This window comes from Mustela nivalis, assembly GCF_964662115.1.
Source record: "Mustela nivalis genome assembly, chromosome: 2".
Taxonomy (NCBI): domain Eukaryota; kingdom Metazoa; phylum Chordata; class Mammalia; order Carnivora; family Mustelidae; genus Mustela; species Mustela nivalis.
This window is the reverse complement of record NC_139021.1, coordinates 131,133,159-131,149,088: the sequence shown is the minus strand read 5'-3', so window position 1 is coordinate 131,149,088 and position 15,930 is coordinate 131,133,159. Positions and strand designations below refer to the sequence as shown.

Below are 15,930 nucleotides of genomic sequence, written 5' to 3'. Positions count from 1 at the left end.
TTATTTATTTATTTAAGTCATCTCTATACCAAACACGGGGCTTGAACTCATGACCTTGAGCTCAAGAGTCATACACCAGTGGGGCGCCCTCGAGATTTGGTATTTCCAAACAGGTTCCCAGGTACAGCTGCTGCAGGTGTGTGGACCACAGTCAGAGCAGCACAGGCCTTGATCATTTCCAGACCCAGCCAGCTGGATCTTTTGTTTTTGTGGAGATTATCTGGGAAGCAAGATTCTTATCTCCCTAGATCTGCCCCCCAAAGAAGCCTGATGGAGCAATTTATTATTCAGGGAGGGAATCTAGGGACCTAATACTGTGCAACTTCTGTTTTCATCACATACCAAGCAAGAGATGTTTTCCCAGATGTTATCTTGTTGAACAGGAAATAGGGCAGATCACACAGTCCATGTACAAACATTCACTGAGCATGACTCTGTGCTAAATAACATGCCAGGGGCTAGGGCAGCCCAGGGAACGCTCTCTAAACCCCAGAAGAGGTGGGACAGAACTGAGTGCAGAAGAACGAGAGGGAGGGAGGCAGCCAGCCAGAGCAGGTCCCTGGGAGAGGAACCGAGCCAAGGAATGAGCTCACGTAGGGAGGGTGGAGGCTGCTTTTGAGGAAGGAGGGAAGACAGAAATGCAGTCTCAGAATGAACTAGGAAGGATCTGGGGAAACTAGCCCACCTCGAAGAGCTTGAGCTTTCTTCAGAAGGTGAAGGGAGCTGCAGAAAGATTTTAAGCGGGGGTGTGCCCAGCTCTGAGTGAGATTTGGGGAAAATGCCTCAGGGCACCGACCAGGATAGACTGGGGGATTTTCATAGAAGAGGAGGTTCCTGGGCTGCAAATTCAGGTTAGAGGTCATCTCGGAACCTTCGTGCAGCATAGCACAGATTCGCTTCCTCTGGCCTCTGGCACCCTTATCAGCAGGCAAGCACCTTGCTTCAACAGTGACTCAACAGGGGATTTCCTGGAAACCACTTGGTCTGATCCCTTCTGCGACTTTGACCCCAGAGAAAGAACTCGTTGGACCCTGAGGGAGGGAGGACGCGCCTGAAGAAGAGGCAACAGCTACCGAAGGTCCCAAGGTCCGTCAGGATCTCTACAGCAATTATTACAATTATTATGACCTCCCGTCATGGGGCTGGGACACACGACATGGTGACGACAGCTAAGAAGAAGGTGTTGCACATTTGAAAACTGCAAAGAGGGTAGATCTTCAAAGTTCTTATTGGAAGAAAAAAGAAATTTGTAACTATGTATGTTGCTGAATGTTATTGTGGCCATCATTTTGTGGTATGTACAAACATCATGTTGTACAGCTGAAACTAATATAATGTTAAGGTAATTATATCTCCATTAAAAATATTTTTTTTAATAATAAGAAGATAATGATCCACCTCTGTAGATAATGCTCCTGGGACCTTTCAGTGGCTCCAGGATTTCCTTCTCCTTGTCCTGTTCCCATTCCCTAGTGCAGCAGTGACTGACAGTGTTAACTGCTGGAGATCCAGACTCTCCACGGGAGAGATCTGAGAAACTATATGTTTAGGAATTGCACCAGGGGGCGAGCAGGGGACCCCTGTCCTGGGGCAGACCCCTGGGTCCATCAGCCGACCACATCAGGGCTCCCTTGTGGCTGCTAGAGGGTGAGGCACAAATGCTAACACTTCTCAGGCATTTTGTAAGAACAGTGGACTGCAGCTCCCTGATGGAAAGGCTGGAGGGAACTAAGGTTCTACCAGTTTCCCCCCTCAGGTAGGTTTGAATGACAGGAGGGAAAGAGAGTAGGTGAACTCACGATCTCTCTGGAAACTGCATACATTTTTGAAATAGAGGCCCCAATGGATTCATAGCACTTTATTTGTTGGCTTTTGTTTGTTAGTGACCATGTAATTACACCACCAGCTCGCAGGAGCTACAGAAGGCTTGGGGCAATGGTTTGGAGATTTTAAAGTACTCCTTCCACATGACTTCGTCTGATCCTAACAACCCTGATGCGGACAGGACTGCAGTGGTCCAGGGACTTACTGAGGCCACCTGCTGTGGAGGCTCTGGGCCCCAAGACCTCACGTAACAGGCTCACTGGTGAGATTTATGATGTGACAAGAGGCTCTAAGGAGAGGCACCACCTCCTGGCCTGAGGAGGGGCCTTCTAAAACTTGGTTCATTTCACTTACTTCCTGGAGCAGCCAGGGCCAGAAGACTCATCCATCCCAGCATTCTCTAGGGCCTCACAGTCACTTTCCCTTGCTTCTGGGGACATGGCTCAGCAGGAGAAGCCAAAGCACAGGAAGCCTGGAGGACTTCACCCTAGTTCCCCTCCTCCACGACACACCCATGACTCAGGCACTTACTTTGAAAGGCCCTGGATGACCTGTCAAGGACCACAGTCCCATTGGCACTCTCCTAGAGGAGTGTCTGGAACTCATCAGATTTCAAAGCAGGATGGTCTCTCTCCAAAGCTTATGTTCCTCCAGAGGGGTACCTAGCCAACCCAGTCACCTACCCACCAGTGAGGAAAGAAGCTTCCTCCATCATAGTTCCCAGGGACCTCTTGGATGGTAGATGCTACTGTGACCCTCCGTCATTGGCCCAGAGGGGTCCAGGATCTGGCTATTCCAATCAAAGTCCCTGGGAGCTCCCCAGACTTCAGCCCCTGCCCTTTCAAGGGCCCCAAAGCCCCTGCTGGAGCTTGGTCAGAGCACTGAGACCCTGACATTGGTCCTCCGTGCTCTCATCTGACTTGGGCGTAACAGTTACACCTCAGGGCTCTTTAGGGATTATGTGAGACAGTGAGTTCCTAACACCCCTGACCACAGAAGGCTCCTGGTAGATACTACTTCCTGTCCCTCCTATGGCTATGCCCAGAGGCTGAGAATGGAGGAGTTGGATGGAACCTCATAGATTCCCACTAAAGGTCTCTAGGCTGTGGTCAGCAAAGTAACAGTTCCCCAAATATGTCCACATCCTAATTCCCAGATCCATGAATATGTTAGTTAACACAGCAAGGGAAAATAAGGTTACAGATGGAATTAAAATTGCTCATCAGTTGACCTTGAGGTTGGGAGATTATCCTGGATTATTTGGGTATGCCTAACTTAATCACAAGGTCCTTAAACGTGAAAGAGGGAAGCAGAAGGGTCAGACTCAGAGGGAGACTTAAGCTAACTGGCTGGTTTGGAAATAAAAAGGGGCATGAGTTCAGGAACACAGGTGGCCTCTGGAAGCTGGAAAACACAAGGAAAGAGATTCTACCCTAGAACTTCTGGAAGGAATGCAGCCCTGACACCACTGTGATTACAGCCCTGTGAGACCCACTTCAAACGTCTAAACTTCAGGGCTGAAAGAGAATAAATTTCACAGTTTTAAGAAGCTAAATTTGTGATAACTCGTTACAGCAACAATAGAAAACAAATACAGAGGCCAACTCTCTCATTTTATAGATAAAGAAACTACACCTAAACATTTTGCCAAAGGACACTAAGAAATATCAGAGCTGGGACTAGAGGCCAGGTTTCTTGAATTATTTCCTCTTCCACCACATCATGTTGTCTCCCTTACTTACTACCCTGGACCTAGAATCTAGATACTTAGGCATGAAATACCATTTATTTTCCATTTGGCAAATATTTCAGGGCCTAGTAGGCATCAGGCACCATGAAAGGTGCTCAGAACACCATGGTGAAGAGGACACAGGTCCCGTTCTAATGGAGCATCGACCCAGTAGGGAAACTCACACACGGCAGGAGTCAGGACAAGCACCTAACACAGCATGGGGACATTTCCTACATGGAGGCAGTGACCTCTACCCTGAGACCGAAAAGCTAAGTTGGTGTTCATGAGGGGAAGAATGTTGGGATACTCCAGCAAGTAAATAGACAAAATGTGTGGGGCCAACACATGCAGAAAAGAAAGCAGGATACATTTGAACTTTGGTTCAAAATTTTGGTATTGAATGGACAGAAGCAGAGAGAGTTGTGGAGGAGTATGCACAGAAGGCAGGAGAGATAAGCCCGGTACAGGGTCCCTGGCAGACCCTAGCCCCACTCACCTGAGCCATCTGGAATGGCCCTGACAAAGGTAGGCAGCATCTTCACAGAGGCTGTGGGGTTGGTGTCCTTCCCCAGGCCCTTCTGCATTTCAGCTTGGAAGCGAGCCATGATGTCCAAAAGGGTCTCATCGGAGAGCCGCATGTGGTACAGGAATCTGTCCACCTACAACAGAAGTCAGGGTGACCAGGGACGCCTGCTGGGCAATGGGCAGGGGGAGGCTTGTCCTTCAGTCAAGGCTGTCAATTCCCACTCCCATCATGAAGCTATTTTTCTGACTTTGGGGACAGCTTCATGATGTGGAATCCCAAAGTTTCCTTACCTGACCCCTCACCAAGCTGGAGACAAGGTGGGGAGCTGAAAGAACAGAATGGAATGGAAGGTTGGGAGGTAGGATTTTATTCCTCTGGAAGCAAACTCTCTGGTAGAAAGGATTCTCCCATTTTACTGATGGGACAATAGAGGGGCAAAAGCGACAGAGGATTCAGGGTTTCTGATTCCCAGTTCAGGGCCTGCACCATTGTCCCATTGCCTCTCCACTGCAAAAGACTAGCTAGAGCTTGAACCTTAAGCTCGTAAACATAGAACCTTTCTAGAACCTTTCCTTTACGACGATGACCATATATACCCAAACTTGTTTCCCTTTGTTTATGGGCTGCTAGGAAGCTCAGAGCTCAATTCAGTTTCCAACTGTAATCTGTAAATTCTTGTTCTTTCATTTTTCATTCTGTTTTTAACTGAGATTGTTCTAATTAAGGTGAAGTTTAATTTTCAAAGCCAGCTGAAACTGCTGCTAGTGGGTGGATGACACTCAAGTAACTGGGAAATTGGGGCAAAGGACCACTGCCCTAATGAAGGGAAGTTATAAACATCACTATGACAATGCTCAGCCCACTTGAAGGTAGCGTCATATCAGAAACGGCAGACCAGCTTCCTCCTCATGCTAACACTAACCATTTGGAATGGCAGCCTGAATTCCCAGGGCTCACTGGAATTGATTATTGAGGGGAGCAGGACTAGGGACAGTGGCAGAGATCCCCTGTATTTGCCCCTCCTGCTTTATACACATACTGAGCAGTCTTTCTACCTATCCAAGTCACAAGGAGACCTGATATCAGTGCATTCCTGGAGGAATCACTCTCCCACACTTTTCTTTAAAGCTAAGAACATCTGTTGATGTCTACAGAGTGCTTTCACATACGTCACCTCATTTAATATCCCTGATATTGCTTGAGGCAGCCTAGTGAGGCCAGAGTTCTTGTTTCGGATTGAGAGGTGAGGACCCCAAGGCTCAAAGCCATGACGCAGCAGTGGGACAGCTGCAAGTGAGTGGCGCACTGGGACTAGAATGCAGTCCCCATACTCCTTGCCCCACTGCCTGGTTTTGCTTCACAGCTCTGTGCACGACACAGGAGCCCAACAGAGACATTTTACCTGAAGTGCAGGGGTCACATAACCTGTATCATAGGATAGGTCCTAGCCATCAGCCAGGCCCCATGGGCAGGCATCCCAGCTCAGTCTGGAGACCGATCCCAAGACCCAAGTTTCCAGGGATTTGGGGGCCAGAGACAGTCCAGAAAACCATCAGAGAGCCATTAACAAAAAAAAGACAATTGGGCTTTCAATGTATTTGAAGAGATAGAATGGAAACAGGTCATGCTTCATTAAGAGCTTCCTGTTCACCCTGAGTCTGTTTATGACTAATTGGTTGGCACAGCTACAAACACAGAGAAAACCAACGGAAGGGATGTGACCCAAGTAATTAGGACTTGGGGAAGGGTGAGATGTGCTATGCAGCCCCAGAATAGAGAGAACTTCTCCAGCAACCCCGCAGCATCATCCCTCCCGCAGAAAGCATGGTTTTGAGGCTCTGCTGGGGTCGTTTGCCCCCTGCTGTTTAACAGAATCATTCAGAACTTTGGGTTCCTGCTCCTGCTGTTTCACTGAGCTAAAGTCATGAGAGAAAGAATGTCCACTTAGCAACAGTTTCTTGTTTATTCTCTGTACCTCCCAGGGGCCCTGGTACAGTAGCTAGAAGGGAAGAATGAAACATATGCTGGGGCAAAAAAAAAAAAAAAAAAAAAGCTACATTTTAAATCCAAACAGATGATCTGGGGCCTGCATAGACAGGTGCATTCTTTGCTGGCACTAAGGGAGGGCGTCTGAGTTACAGAAAACCAAGCACACTTTTGGTAAGACTCTGAAACCATAAAACAGGATTATCTTCTAAACAAAAGAGCTGATGAGCAGCACATTTAACGTGGAAGAACAAATTCCCAAAACTATAAGCTCAGATCTGCTGAATGACAGAATGTGGGGGCCAGAAGTGACTTTAGAGATCGCTTAGTCCAAAGGTCCCATATGAATTGAGAGTCATAAAAAGGCTCACCTCTTTGACTTAGTGATCCCAGTTCTAGAAATCTAACCTTAGAGTAATCCCAAAGATGGAGAACATTAAATCCATCCCTATGTTTTTCAAAGCAATATCTTCATTGTTAAAAAAAATGTTTTTGAAAGTAGCCAAGTTATGATGAGCAGTGTATGTAAGTGATGAATCACTGAATTCTACTCCTGAAACCAATATACCACTATATGTTAACGAACTAGAATTTAAATAAAAATTGGGGGGAAATAAAGTAGCCGAAGAGGGAAAAGGTGGAATTAAGACTATCCAACTGGACTGTATATTAGAAGATGTTAGAATGATAATTATGAAGAAATGGGAGAAATGTACGTAAGTGGTTACAATTTAACAATAAGTGAAGGACACAAAATTTAGAATTGTAGGTATGATATATTCACAGAAACATATTATAAGGGTTTTCACAGGGCAAATCTGACAGTGTTTGTGTGTGGGGGGGGTGGGATTAAAGGTAACATTTTCCCTTTTCGTAATGTTGACTTACTCAACTGTAAAAAGTACACTTTGAAAACCTAGCCAGGCCTTCTCTTATGAGTGAACAATTTGTAGGTCAGTGACCAGACTCAGCCCAATGTTTTCAATAAGTCAAATAATGTCAATATACTGAATTGGAAGAGAAGCTTCCGGAGTGGTTTCTCCTTCCCTCCTGCCTCCTCCTCTCCTTGCTTCCTGTTTTACTTTGTTCTTCGTTTTAATGTTGGTATAGGGAGATTAAAATTAAAACAATTACAAATTGTTCCAGGGTCTGAATAGCAACCCTCACAGGCAAGTAATGCCCAGGAACTCGACAATTCTGGGGGCAGGAAGCACAGAAGCTAAGGAGCGGATGGCCGTCCTGACCCCGAAGAGAGAAAGGGCCTGTGCCTTTTGACCAGGTGTGCTGCTACCACATGGAGGAGTACATGAACCCTTGTTCTCAGAACCTGTGAGTCATCCTGCAGTCCATAAACCAGATGCCCATTCTATCTCCGCCACCCGTTCCTTAAAGTGGATACTCGGTGTTCCTGACTATCCTGACACAGCTCAATCTTCAGCTTTCTTGAAGGGGCGAGGGCATGGGTGAGGGAAGGGTCAACTTCCGGCCTTGACAAAGGCTGACCCTCCTTCCAGAGGACCTGGAATGAGTCAGGCGAGGCTGCATAACCTTCCTCTTGAGCCTGCATCTAGGCTGGTGGACAAACATGTCCTTCCTGATTCTAGGATGTAACAACAGGTTAACTGCCACAGAGGGGCCCAAGAAAATGAAACTAGTTTGCAGAACCAAATGTAAGGGTTCCAAAGACTCCCTCTTGGGAGCTGGAGAAACACCATGCAGGTGTCCTCTGTACAAAGCAGATAGTAACAGAAAGTGAGTCCATCAGCAGTGCTGTGTAGGACATTTCCACCTCCTCAAGAAGTCAGTTGAGGGACTCTGAATATAATCAATAAATGAAAATTAAGACATCTTAAATCAGATTGACTTACAACACTTTAAGATTTGCTGTAACTTCTAACCCAAATCTCTAATGAACGGAATTCCCGGGAGGTTTCTCACAGCAAGCACAAGAGGGCTGTAACGCGGTCATGCATTCTCTCTCTGTTCCAGAAGCCAGGAGGCATGGTGGCACAATGGAAAGAATGCTAGGGAAGTCAGAGACTTGGGTTTAATCCTCACTCCACCTGAAATACTTGGGAGACCTTGGCTAAGTCTGCCCATAGGGCTCCTATTATCTGTAAGCTGAGAGACACTAGCGCCCAGAGCCCAGGCACTGGCAGCAGGAGTGGCTAGTGGGGCAGGCTGGGCTCATACCAGGCCTCCCGGAGACAATGCTGATGGGCTCTGGTTGAGGCTTGGCCACTGTTAAGAGTCCTACCTTAGGATGTGTTTTGTGCGGGGTTTTCTTGAGCAAAGTGACGAAATAATGCACACCAGTGATGGCCCATCATTGGCAAACAGCACAAGCATCATGTGAATTACTTTAAAAGTTCTCAAAATTTCTCTCCCCTCCTTTGTAGCGTTTCCTCCCAAATACCCCTTATATCAAATACAATTGGGGCACCTTGGTGGCCCAGAGGGTTAAGCCTCTGCCTTCGGCTCAGGTCATGGTCTCGGGGTCCTGGGATTGAGCCCCACATCAGACTCTCTGCTTGGTAGGGAACCTGCTTACCCCTCTCTCTCTGTCTGCCTCTCTGCCTGCTTGTGATCTCTCTCTGTGTCAAATAAATAAATAAAATCTTAAAAAAAAAAACACACACACAATTATCCTCAACCTTTCTGAAGACTCTCATCCCCTCCAGTCCCACATCTACCAGCCTTATCTACCACCTGTATCTACCAGGAAGTACCGAGTGAAATGCAAGGCTCAGGACAATGTGTAATGTCCAGCCTGCGGGAGAGTCACTTCCTCCCCCTTCCCCTGAGCTCTTCACTGGTCCTGCGTTCCTGTACCTTTTCTAATAAGCTGTCTTAAATCCTTTTTGGATGTAGGCAAAGTATCAATCAGTTCCACCAGCAACGAGTGAATCAGGGATCTCTCAGTTCTGCGAGTCCTTACCTTCTTGATCTGATCCTCCTTCAGCTTGCTGCAGTAAAACGCCATCAAGTGTACTGCAAACATTTTCCCCCAAGTTTGGTTTCTCTTGAGATGGGCAGAGATTTCTGTGCGGTGTTTACCCCTGTGTCTCCGGAGTGCTGCCCGCTCCCAGTTCAGGCTGGAGGGCCTCTGGCAACTGGGTGCTACAGATTAAATACCTCCAGGCTGTTTAGAGTTCAATGATTAAACTTCGCCCCTCTCTTTGGTCCCTCCCTCCGGCATACACTTGATTGTCTAATAGGAGGCTTGAGATGGTAGGTGAGGGTTGGTGGAGGGCAGGCAGGGGATGGGTAGCTTGACTCTGGAGAATTGGGTGCCCCAAGATCTCGTTGCTAAGCAACACTCTCAAGCCAGGGCTCCACCAAGCCCACTCAGCCAAGGAAAATCTTCTGAGAAGCTGGGAGTTAAACAAAGCCAACTTCCAACCAGCTGAGCAGCTCTGCAAATGTCTGGTCTCGGCCTTTTCTCTCGAGTCCTTTTCTTCTCAACATAGGGATGGAAATCCTGACTCCCTGCCTCTCTGCAGTGTTGTCTTAATTAAGACTAAACACTGCCCTGGACAGGAAGACTTCAAGAATGTTGGGGCAAATCCTTCTCTTTGTGACAGAGCAGGGCTCTTGCCTAAGAGCCCGTGGTAATGGAAAAGAACTGATAAAAATTTATCTATCCCACAATGATAAGCCAGAATACCTTGACTGCACAGGTGGTGACCCAGGAAAAAATATCCATGAGAGAGGATGAACGGAAGTCAGGGCTGCTCACCAGAAAGCTGCTGTTAGAGAGAAAGACTGAAGTCACAGACAGGAAACGTCTCACACCATGAAGACATCTGGTTTACTCACTCATCTCATGCATCATACTTGATGTGAGAAGGACACAGAAAGGGGCTGATGTGTGGGTACAGTAGACTTTGCACTCTTCCCACAGTCAGTGGTCACACAATCAGTAACAACTATGGTGTTAACATGAACAGTTAGTGAGGGCAGAGCACATACTGTTCCCATTTCATAGATGGGGAAACTGAGGCCCCAAAAGAGAAAGTGACTTACTGAAAAATCACAAAACCTATAAATGGTACAGAAAGGAATGAAAACCAGCGGTTTCATTCCAGGGCCCAGCTCTTAACCAGTATGTGATATAGCCTCTCTTCTTCCTCTGTGCAATAGATGATCACCCAGTAATTATTAATATCAGCAGCTTTCTGTCAGGTGCTGTCAGGAATTCTAATTACTTGGATAGCTAAATACAGAGACGTTGTTCTGGCAGGGTCTCAGTGAGGGGTAATAACAAATGAAGGGATCCCTAACCATAACTTCTCATGTATTAATCAACTGCTTCCTAAAATGAGCAACGGACCGGATGTGAAAGCAGGTTTGCTAGGCACCCCGGTGTTTCTCACGCCTTTATAGCACCTGCTCCTCAATACAAGGGAAGAAACGGGTTCTCCCCGTCGGCTTAGCAGCCTCAGCTCTGTTTACTTTTCTGCTACACAATCTCGTGAATCCAGGGATCACCGAGCACTTGCCTCGTCAAAGAACCTTCAACTGCGGCCTCTTCAAAAGCCACTGATTCTCCAGCCAGCGCCCTTTCCCCCTCCGCCATGGGTACAGGCCACTGCAAGTCTAGCGTAAGCACAGTGTTCAATTAAAATCACTCCAGATACTTTCCTCAGACTTCCAAGTGTCTCCCAGATTCAGAAACCCTAGCCTTTCCAGCCTGTTGACCCCTCAGACTATGAACTCTCTTTCAGCTCCTTTACTTTGTCTATTGTACAAACACAGGTTGACCTGCGGTTGCTAAAACTATTCAGTTCCCCAAACCACTTGGAATTTGTTGGCATTCTGAAACAGACGTGCTTTGCCCGAGTCCTACAGGCTGCGGATAACACCCTGAGGCAGGTGACCTGCCCATAGGTGATAAAAGACTTAATTCCTCCTTTTATTTATCTTTTTTTAAGATTTTATTTATTTATTTGACAGACACAGATCACAAGTAGGCAGAGAGGCAGGCAGAGAGAGAAGGAAGCAGGCTCCATGCCAAGCAGAGAACCCGATGCGGGGCTCGATCCCAGGACCCTGAGATCATGACCTGAGCTGAAGGCAGAGGCTTAAACCACTGAGCCACCCAGACGCCCCTAATTCCTCCTTTTAAAAGGTAGCCTCTGCAGTGCAGCATGGCACCTGCTGTCATTGATCTATTCGCCCACGGGATAAGGGGATAAGCGCTTACGATGGCCCCAGGAGGAAAAGACCCAGAGCCTCACCCAAATGTCTCATGGCTGCTTGTGTGTACCAGAGAGACAGCCTCTGGAATGTTAACCAGGCAGAGGCTGTCAGAGGGCGTTCATCTGTTGTGTTGTTCCGTTTTTAATGTCCGCACATTAGCATCTCCATTGTGGGTCTGAGTGAGCCAAAAGAGCCGAGAAGCTTCACAGCTACATGGATCACATACATTTGGAACCATCTAGCTCAGAATTATAAAGACAAAATGATTTTCTTATTTTACCATTCCTCACCTGGGATTATCTCAGTCCAACCCTTGGAATCTTCCACTCTTATTAAATTTCTATGCAGCCATTCAAGGATACCTGGATGCCAGTCTTACAAGCACTTAGATCTTATTTAAGAACGCCCATTTGAGGGTTGGCACTGCTAAGTGAGATTTCAGTTAAAGGATAGTACCAGTCTGCCTCAAATCTTCCATATAAGAAGGGAAACTCTCTCACCTCTATACACATCTCTGTTTTCCTAGAACTCTCCCTTATGGCAAGGCCTAAAGATAATGTCTGTTTACTTTTAAGTACTGCGCATGGCAGAAGGACTAGAAGTATAACAGAATTTACCCACTTATTTAGTAAACACCTGAGTAATATATACTAAGTGTCTTCAATATTAATTCCCAGAGCAACTATCATTTCATTCTCTCTGATTTACAGGCAGAGAAACTGAGGCATGGGGCCCAACTGGTACATGGTGGAATAAATATTTGAATGAGGGTAGGATGGCTTTAGAGTTCCTGTGTTATACTGGCACTCACTAACCTGGAAGGAAAGTATGGGGGAATATGGAGCCTAAGCTGGGAAAAGCAGCCCAAAGCCCCAGGCCACACAGGGGAGAGTGTACATGTCCTGGGATCCCACTTTGGCTCTGTCCTCACTGAAGACAACTGCTCCAGGCTCCTATCTGTAAAGGGTTCATAGCTATCCCAGTGGTCATTTTGAGAATAAAAGTAAATGAGATCACATAAGAGAATCTATGTGTTCCACAGTGGGCACATTAAAAGCGTTTCTTTAATCTAAGCCATCACCCTCTTCACTTTTAAGAAGGAGACCCCTTCCTAAAACTGCTCTTTCATCTCATCCCATTTGGTCCCTTAGAATAAGAAAATGCATGTAGTCCTTTCAGTACACTCAGTAAAACAACCATAAACCATTAGAAGGTAACAGTTTCATTTACTGGAATTACTAGACCAATTAGGAATTTTATGAATATGCTATTCCTGTTACTAAAGAAAATAATCTTGAATTCTGTTCCGTACTCTTTTTCATGATATATCCAAAATTAAGTTGTCTGAAATATTAATTAGTCTAACGTACTGTTATTTCACTTGTTGCAAAAGAATAAGAGAATGTGTAAGAGAGCAAACTTCCATACAAGAAAGTCAATGTAGAAATTTCCAAACCCTGCCAACAGTTACGGTTATGATGGTGTCTCTAGGAGCAACCACAAATGAAGCAGAAATGTTAACTTCAGCAAGTTTCAAAAGAATGCTACTGATCATTTTTTGTAGGTTCACTCCTGACCAAGAAAAGGTTGGAAATGCTCATGGAGAAATTAACTGCACACAATTATTTTTATCACAACTACATTAAGAACTGTATTTGCAACATACATACCAAGGAGAAACGAGTTCTACAAGGAAATGCAATTCCTGTGGCTGTTAACATTTTTCACAGTAGTTACAATCTCAATTGCACAAAATACGAAATTTCTAAAACCAAACAGGACTTCTGGTTAAACACTGGGCAAACTCACCAGGAAAAGAGAAATGAAATAGTGATTAATAAGCGATCTTAGCTTAATTTTGGAAGACAGAAAGCTGACAGCCTAGCATAGCAGAGGAAACACTGAAACTCAAGTGACTGCGGAGGGTGATTTTGCAGAGAAATGAGTGATGACATTTTTAACTTTAGAAATGCTCAGGAATCAGGGGCCCTAGTTCCTTGGAAGAGCAAGAGGCAAGATGTAGAACCAAAAATGGGAGATTGGCTACAAAGATGATATTTTCAAAAGCAGGCACCAGGTGTGCTTCTCCACCTAAAGTAATGGGTGGCTGACCAATCACCAGCCTTCCCAGACAGTGCGGGCTTTAATCTCTGGAGAGCTCGAACGCCAAAGCCTCTGGACCTGGGACCTCAGGCACCATAAGCAGTGGGAGTGAGGCACAAGACAGAAAATACGGCCACCAACTGAAACCCTGAAACTGAACAATGAGACTCCAAACCATTTTTTTCTGCCCAGTTTCTGCCAGCAGACATCTGTCTGTATACATCCCTTTCTCCCTCAGTGGGGACCCAGTCTTTCCTCCGCTAGCACTAAATGGCCTTAGATGTGTGGAAAAGGCAATACTATAGCGACAGTAAGCAGATCAGTGATTGTCGGGTCTGAAGAAGAGGATTAAGTGAGGCACAGGAGTGTTTTTTTAGGGCAGGGAAATTGTCCTGCATGATGCCGTAACATTAAATACATAACACAGTATGTCTGTCAAAACCCACAGAACCTTATAGCACAAAGAATGAATTTAACATAGGTGAATTTAAGAAAATACTTAGAAGATCACAGGTGTAATGCAGATAGACAGAAGACTCTAACTGTATCACACATGTGTGAGATAGCCTTACTGAAGGGAATGGGGAGAAAAGATGCTGACCTCAGTACATTTGGAAGGGAGTGGAGTCAGCCAGACCAATGGCAAAAGTAACAATACACAAGTAACTGGGGCTTGAGGAAGAGTGAGATGTACTACACACATGGCAACTAAACTCGTTCCTTTTTTTACTCCAGGGCCCCCTGAGACCTGGCCCTGAATTTCCTGCTCATGTTTGCTCAGCTCCAGAGTATAGAGAACTTCTCCAGCAACCCCACAGTGTCGTCCCTCCCATAGAAGGCATGATTTTGAGGCTCTGCTGGGGTCGTTTTCCCCCTGCTGTTTAACAGAATCATTCAGAACTTTGGTTTCCTGCTCCTGCTGTTTCACTAAGTTAAAGTCATGAGAGAAAGAATGTCCACCTAGCAACAGTCTCCTGTTTATTCTCTGTACCTCCCACAGGCCCTGGTACAGTAGCTAGAGAAGTAGAGTGCTGCAGTCTGGTTGCTAATGCTGTTTCCCCTGGGAGCTCAGCTGAACCATTCTGAAACCACTATCTGTGGACACTGGAATTGGATCATTAAATGGAGGCAGGATGGCAGGAGGCGGTCTTCTCACTGCTGTGGTGGGAAGTTACCGACAAGCAAGGGGAGAGGGCTACCATGATCCATGCTACTGTACTACAGTTGAAGACATCAGTAGAAACTCATGATTAGCTTAATGTAGGTGCATATGGAGATATACACACATGAATATATAAATATTTGTAGATAAATATATGTACCTGGGTTAGTGTACTTGCCTGTTTCCTTACTCTGTCAGCTGAAAGACCCCAGAAGCAATGATACTCAGTAGCAACGTGTACCTCTGCTACCCAGATACAAGTTTATAATACCATTCTGCACGGGCACGCACACACACACAAACACAGGAACTTGTGGTCCTCGGAAAGATGTCTGATTCTAAAGCAGCGGCAGGGTACACACAAAATGAGCCTGGAGCATCATGTGCCTGAAAATAAGTAAATGCCAAAAAGAAAAAAATTAAAAAGTTGGGGAAATGTCAAAGGGATACAAGGAACCAATGAAAATACCTCAAAATAACCAAAGATAGGACAGTTTGAGCAATAAAAGTATTATTGGACTATAACACAAAGTGTAAAATAAATATCCATGCATCCATGCTGACATCAAGAAATAACTGACGAAATAAATAAACGGGGAAGAAAAGACAAACCTCCCTTGCAGAAGAATTCCAAATACTTTATGTAGGTAACTCCTCCTCAAGGAGGTGGAGCTTAACGCCCCCTCCTGAAATGTGGGCTGCAATGACTTCCTTCCAGAGAATTCGATATGGAAGGGGGAGACAGGGGTATCACTATGCAAGAGAAACCTGCTAAATCTCTACCTCAGTCAGATGATCAAGGTCAACATCATCAGAGATGTCATGCTGATAGTGTGTGTCTTTGATATGATATGATATGATCAGAATAGCACTTTACCTCCACTTTACCCCCAAACACCAAAACTCCAGTCTAATCATTAGAAAAACATCAGACAAATCCCAAATGAAGGACATTCTATAGAAAATGTGACTAGTCCAGTTCAAAGCTGTCGAGGTCATCAGAAGCAAGAGAAGCCTGAGAAACTGTCAGGGCCCAGAGGAGCCCAAGGACACGTGATAGCTAAATGTAACAATGTCTCCTGGATGGGATCCTGCTACAGAAGGACATTAGGTTAAGAACTAAGGAACTCTCAACAATTTGTGGGCTTTAGCTAATAATAATGTATCTATATTGGCTCAGTAATTATAACAGACAGAGCACACTTATATAAGATGTTAACAGGGGGAACTGGGTATAGGCTATATGAGAGCTTTGTACTCTCTCTTGCAACTCTTCTGCACCTCAAACTATTCTAAATTTTTTTTAAGTTTTTATTTTTTTTAAACCCTATAGATCCTAATATTTGGACAATATACTAAAAAAGCCAGCTATATAACCCAATAGCCAAACCAATC

General features: G+C 45.5%; 1 protein-coding gene across 1 annotated transcript in view; it reads right to left on the bottom strand.

Moving 5' to 3' along the window:
- Nucleotides 1–9,617, bottom strand: part of HKDC1 (hexokinase domain containing 1) — a 41,340-nt gene extending 31,723 nt beyond the window's left edge. Inside the window, exons 1-2 of the mRNA XM_082715265.1 lie at nt 9,007–9,617; nt 4,053–4,215 (exon numbers count right to left, since the gene is read on the bottom strand). Of these exons, the coding sequence (XP_082571391.1) occupies nt 4,053–4,215; nt 9,007–9,069 (226 nt within the window). The 5' untranslated portion in view covers nt 9,070–9,617. The remainder of the gene's footprint in view (nt 1–4,052; nt 4,216–9,006) is intronic.
- Between the last annotated feature and the right edge of the window lie 6,313 nt (nt 9,618–15,930).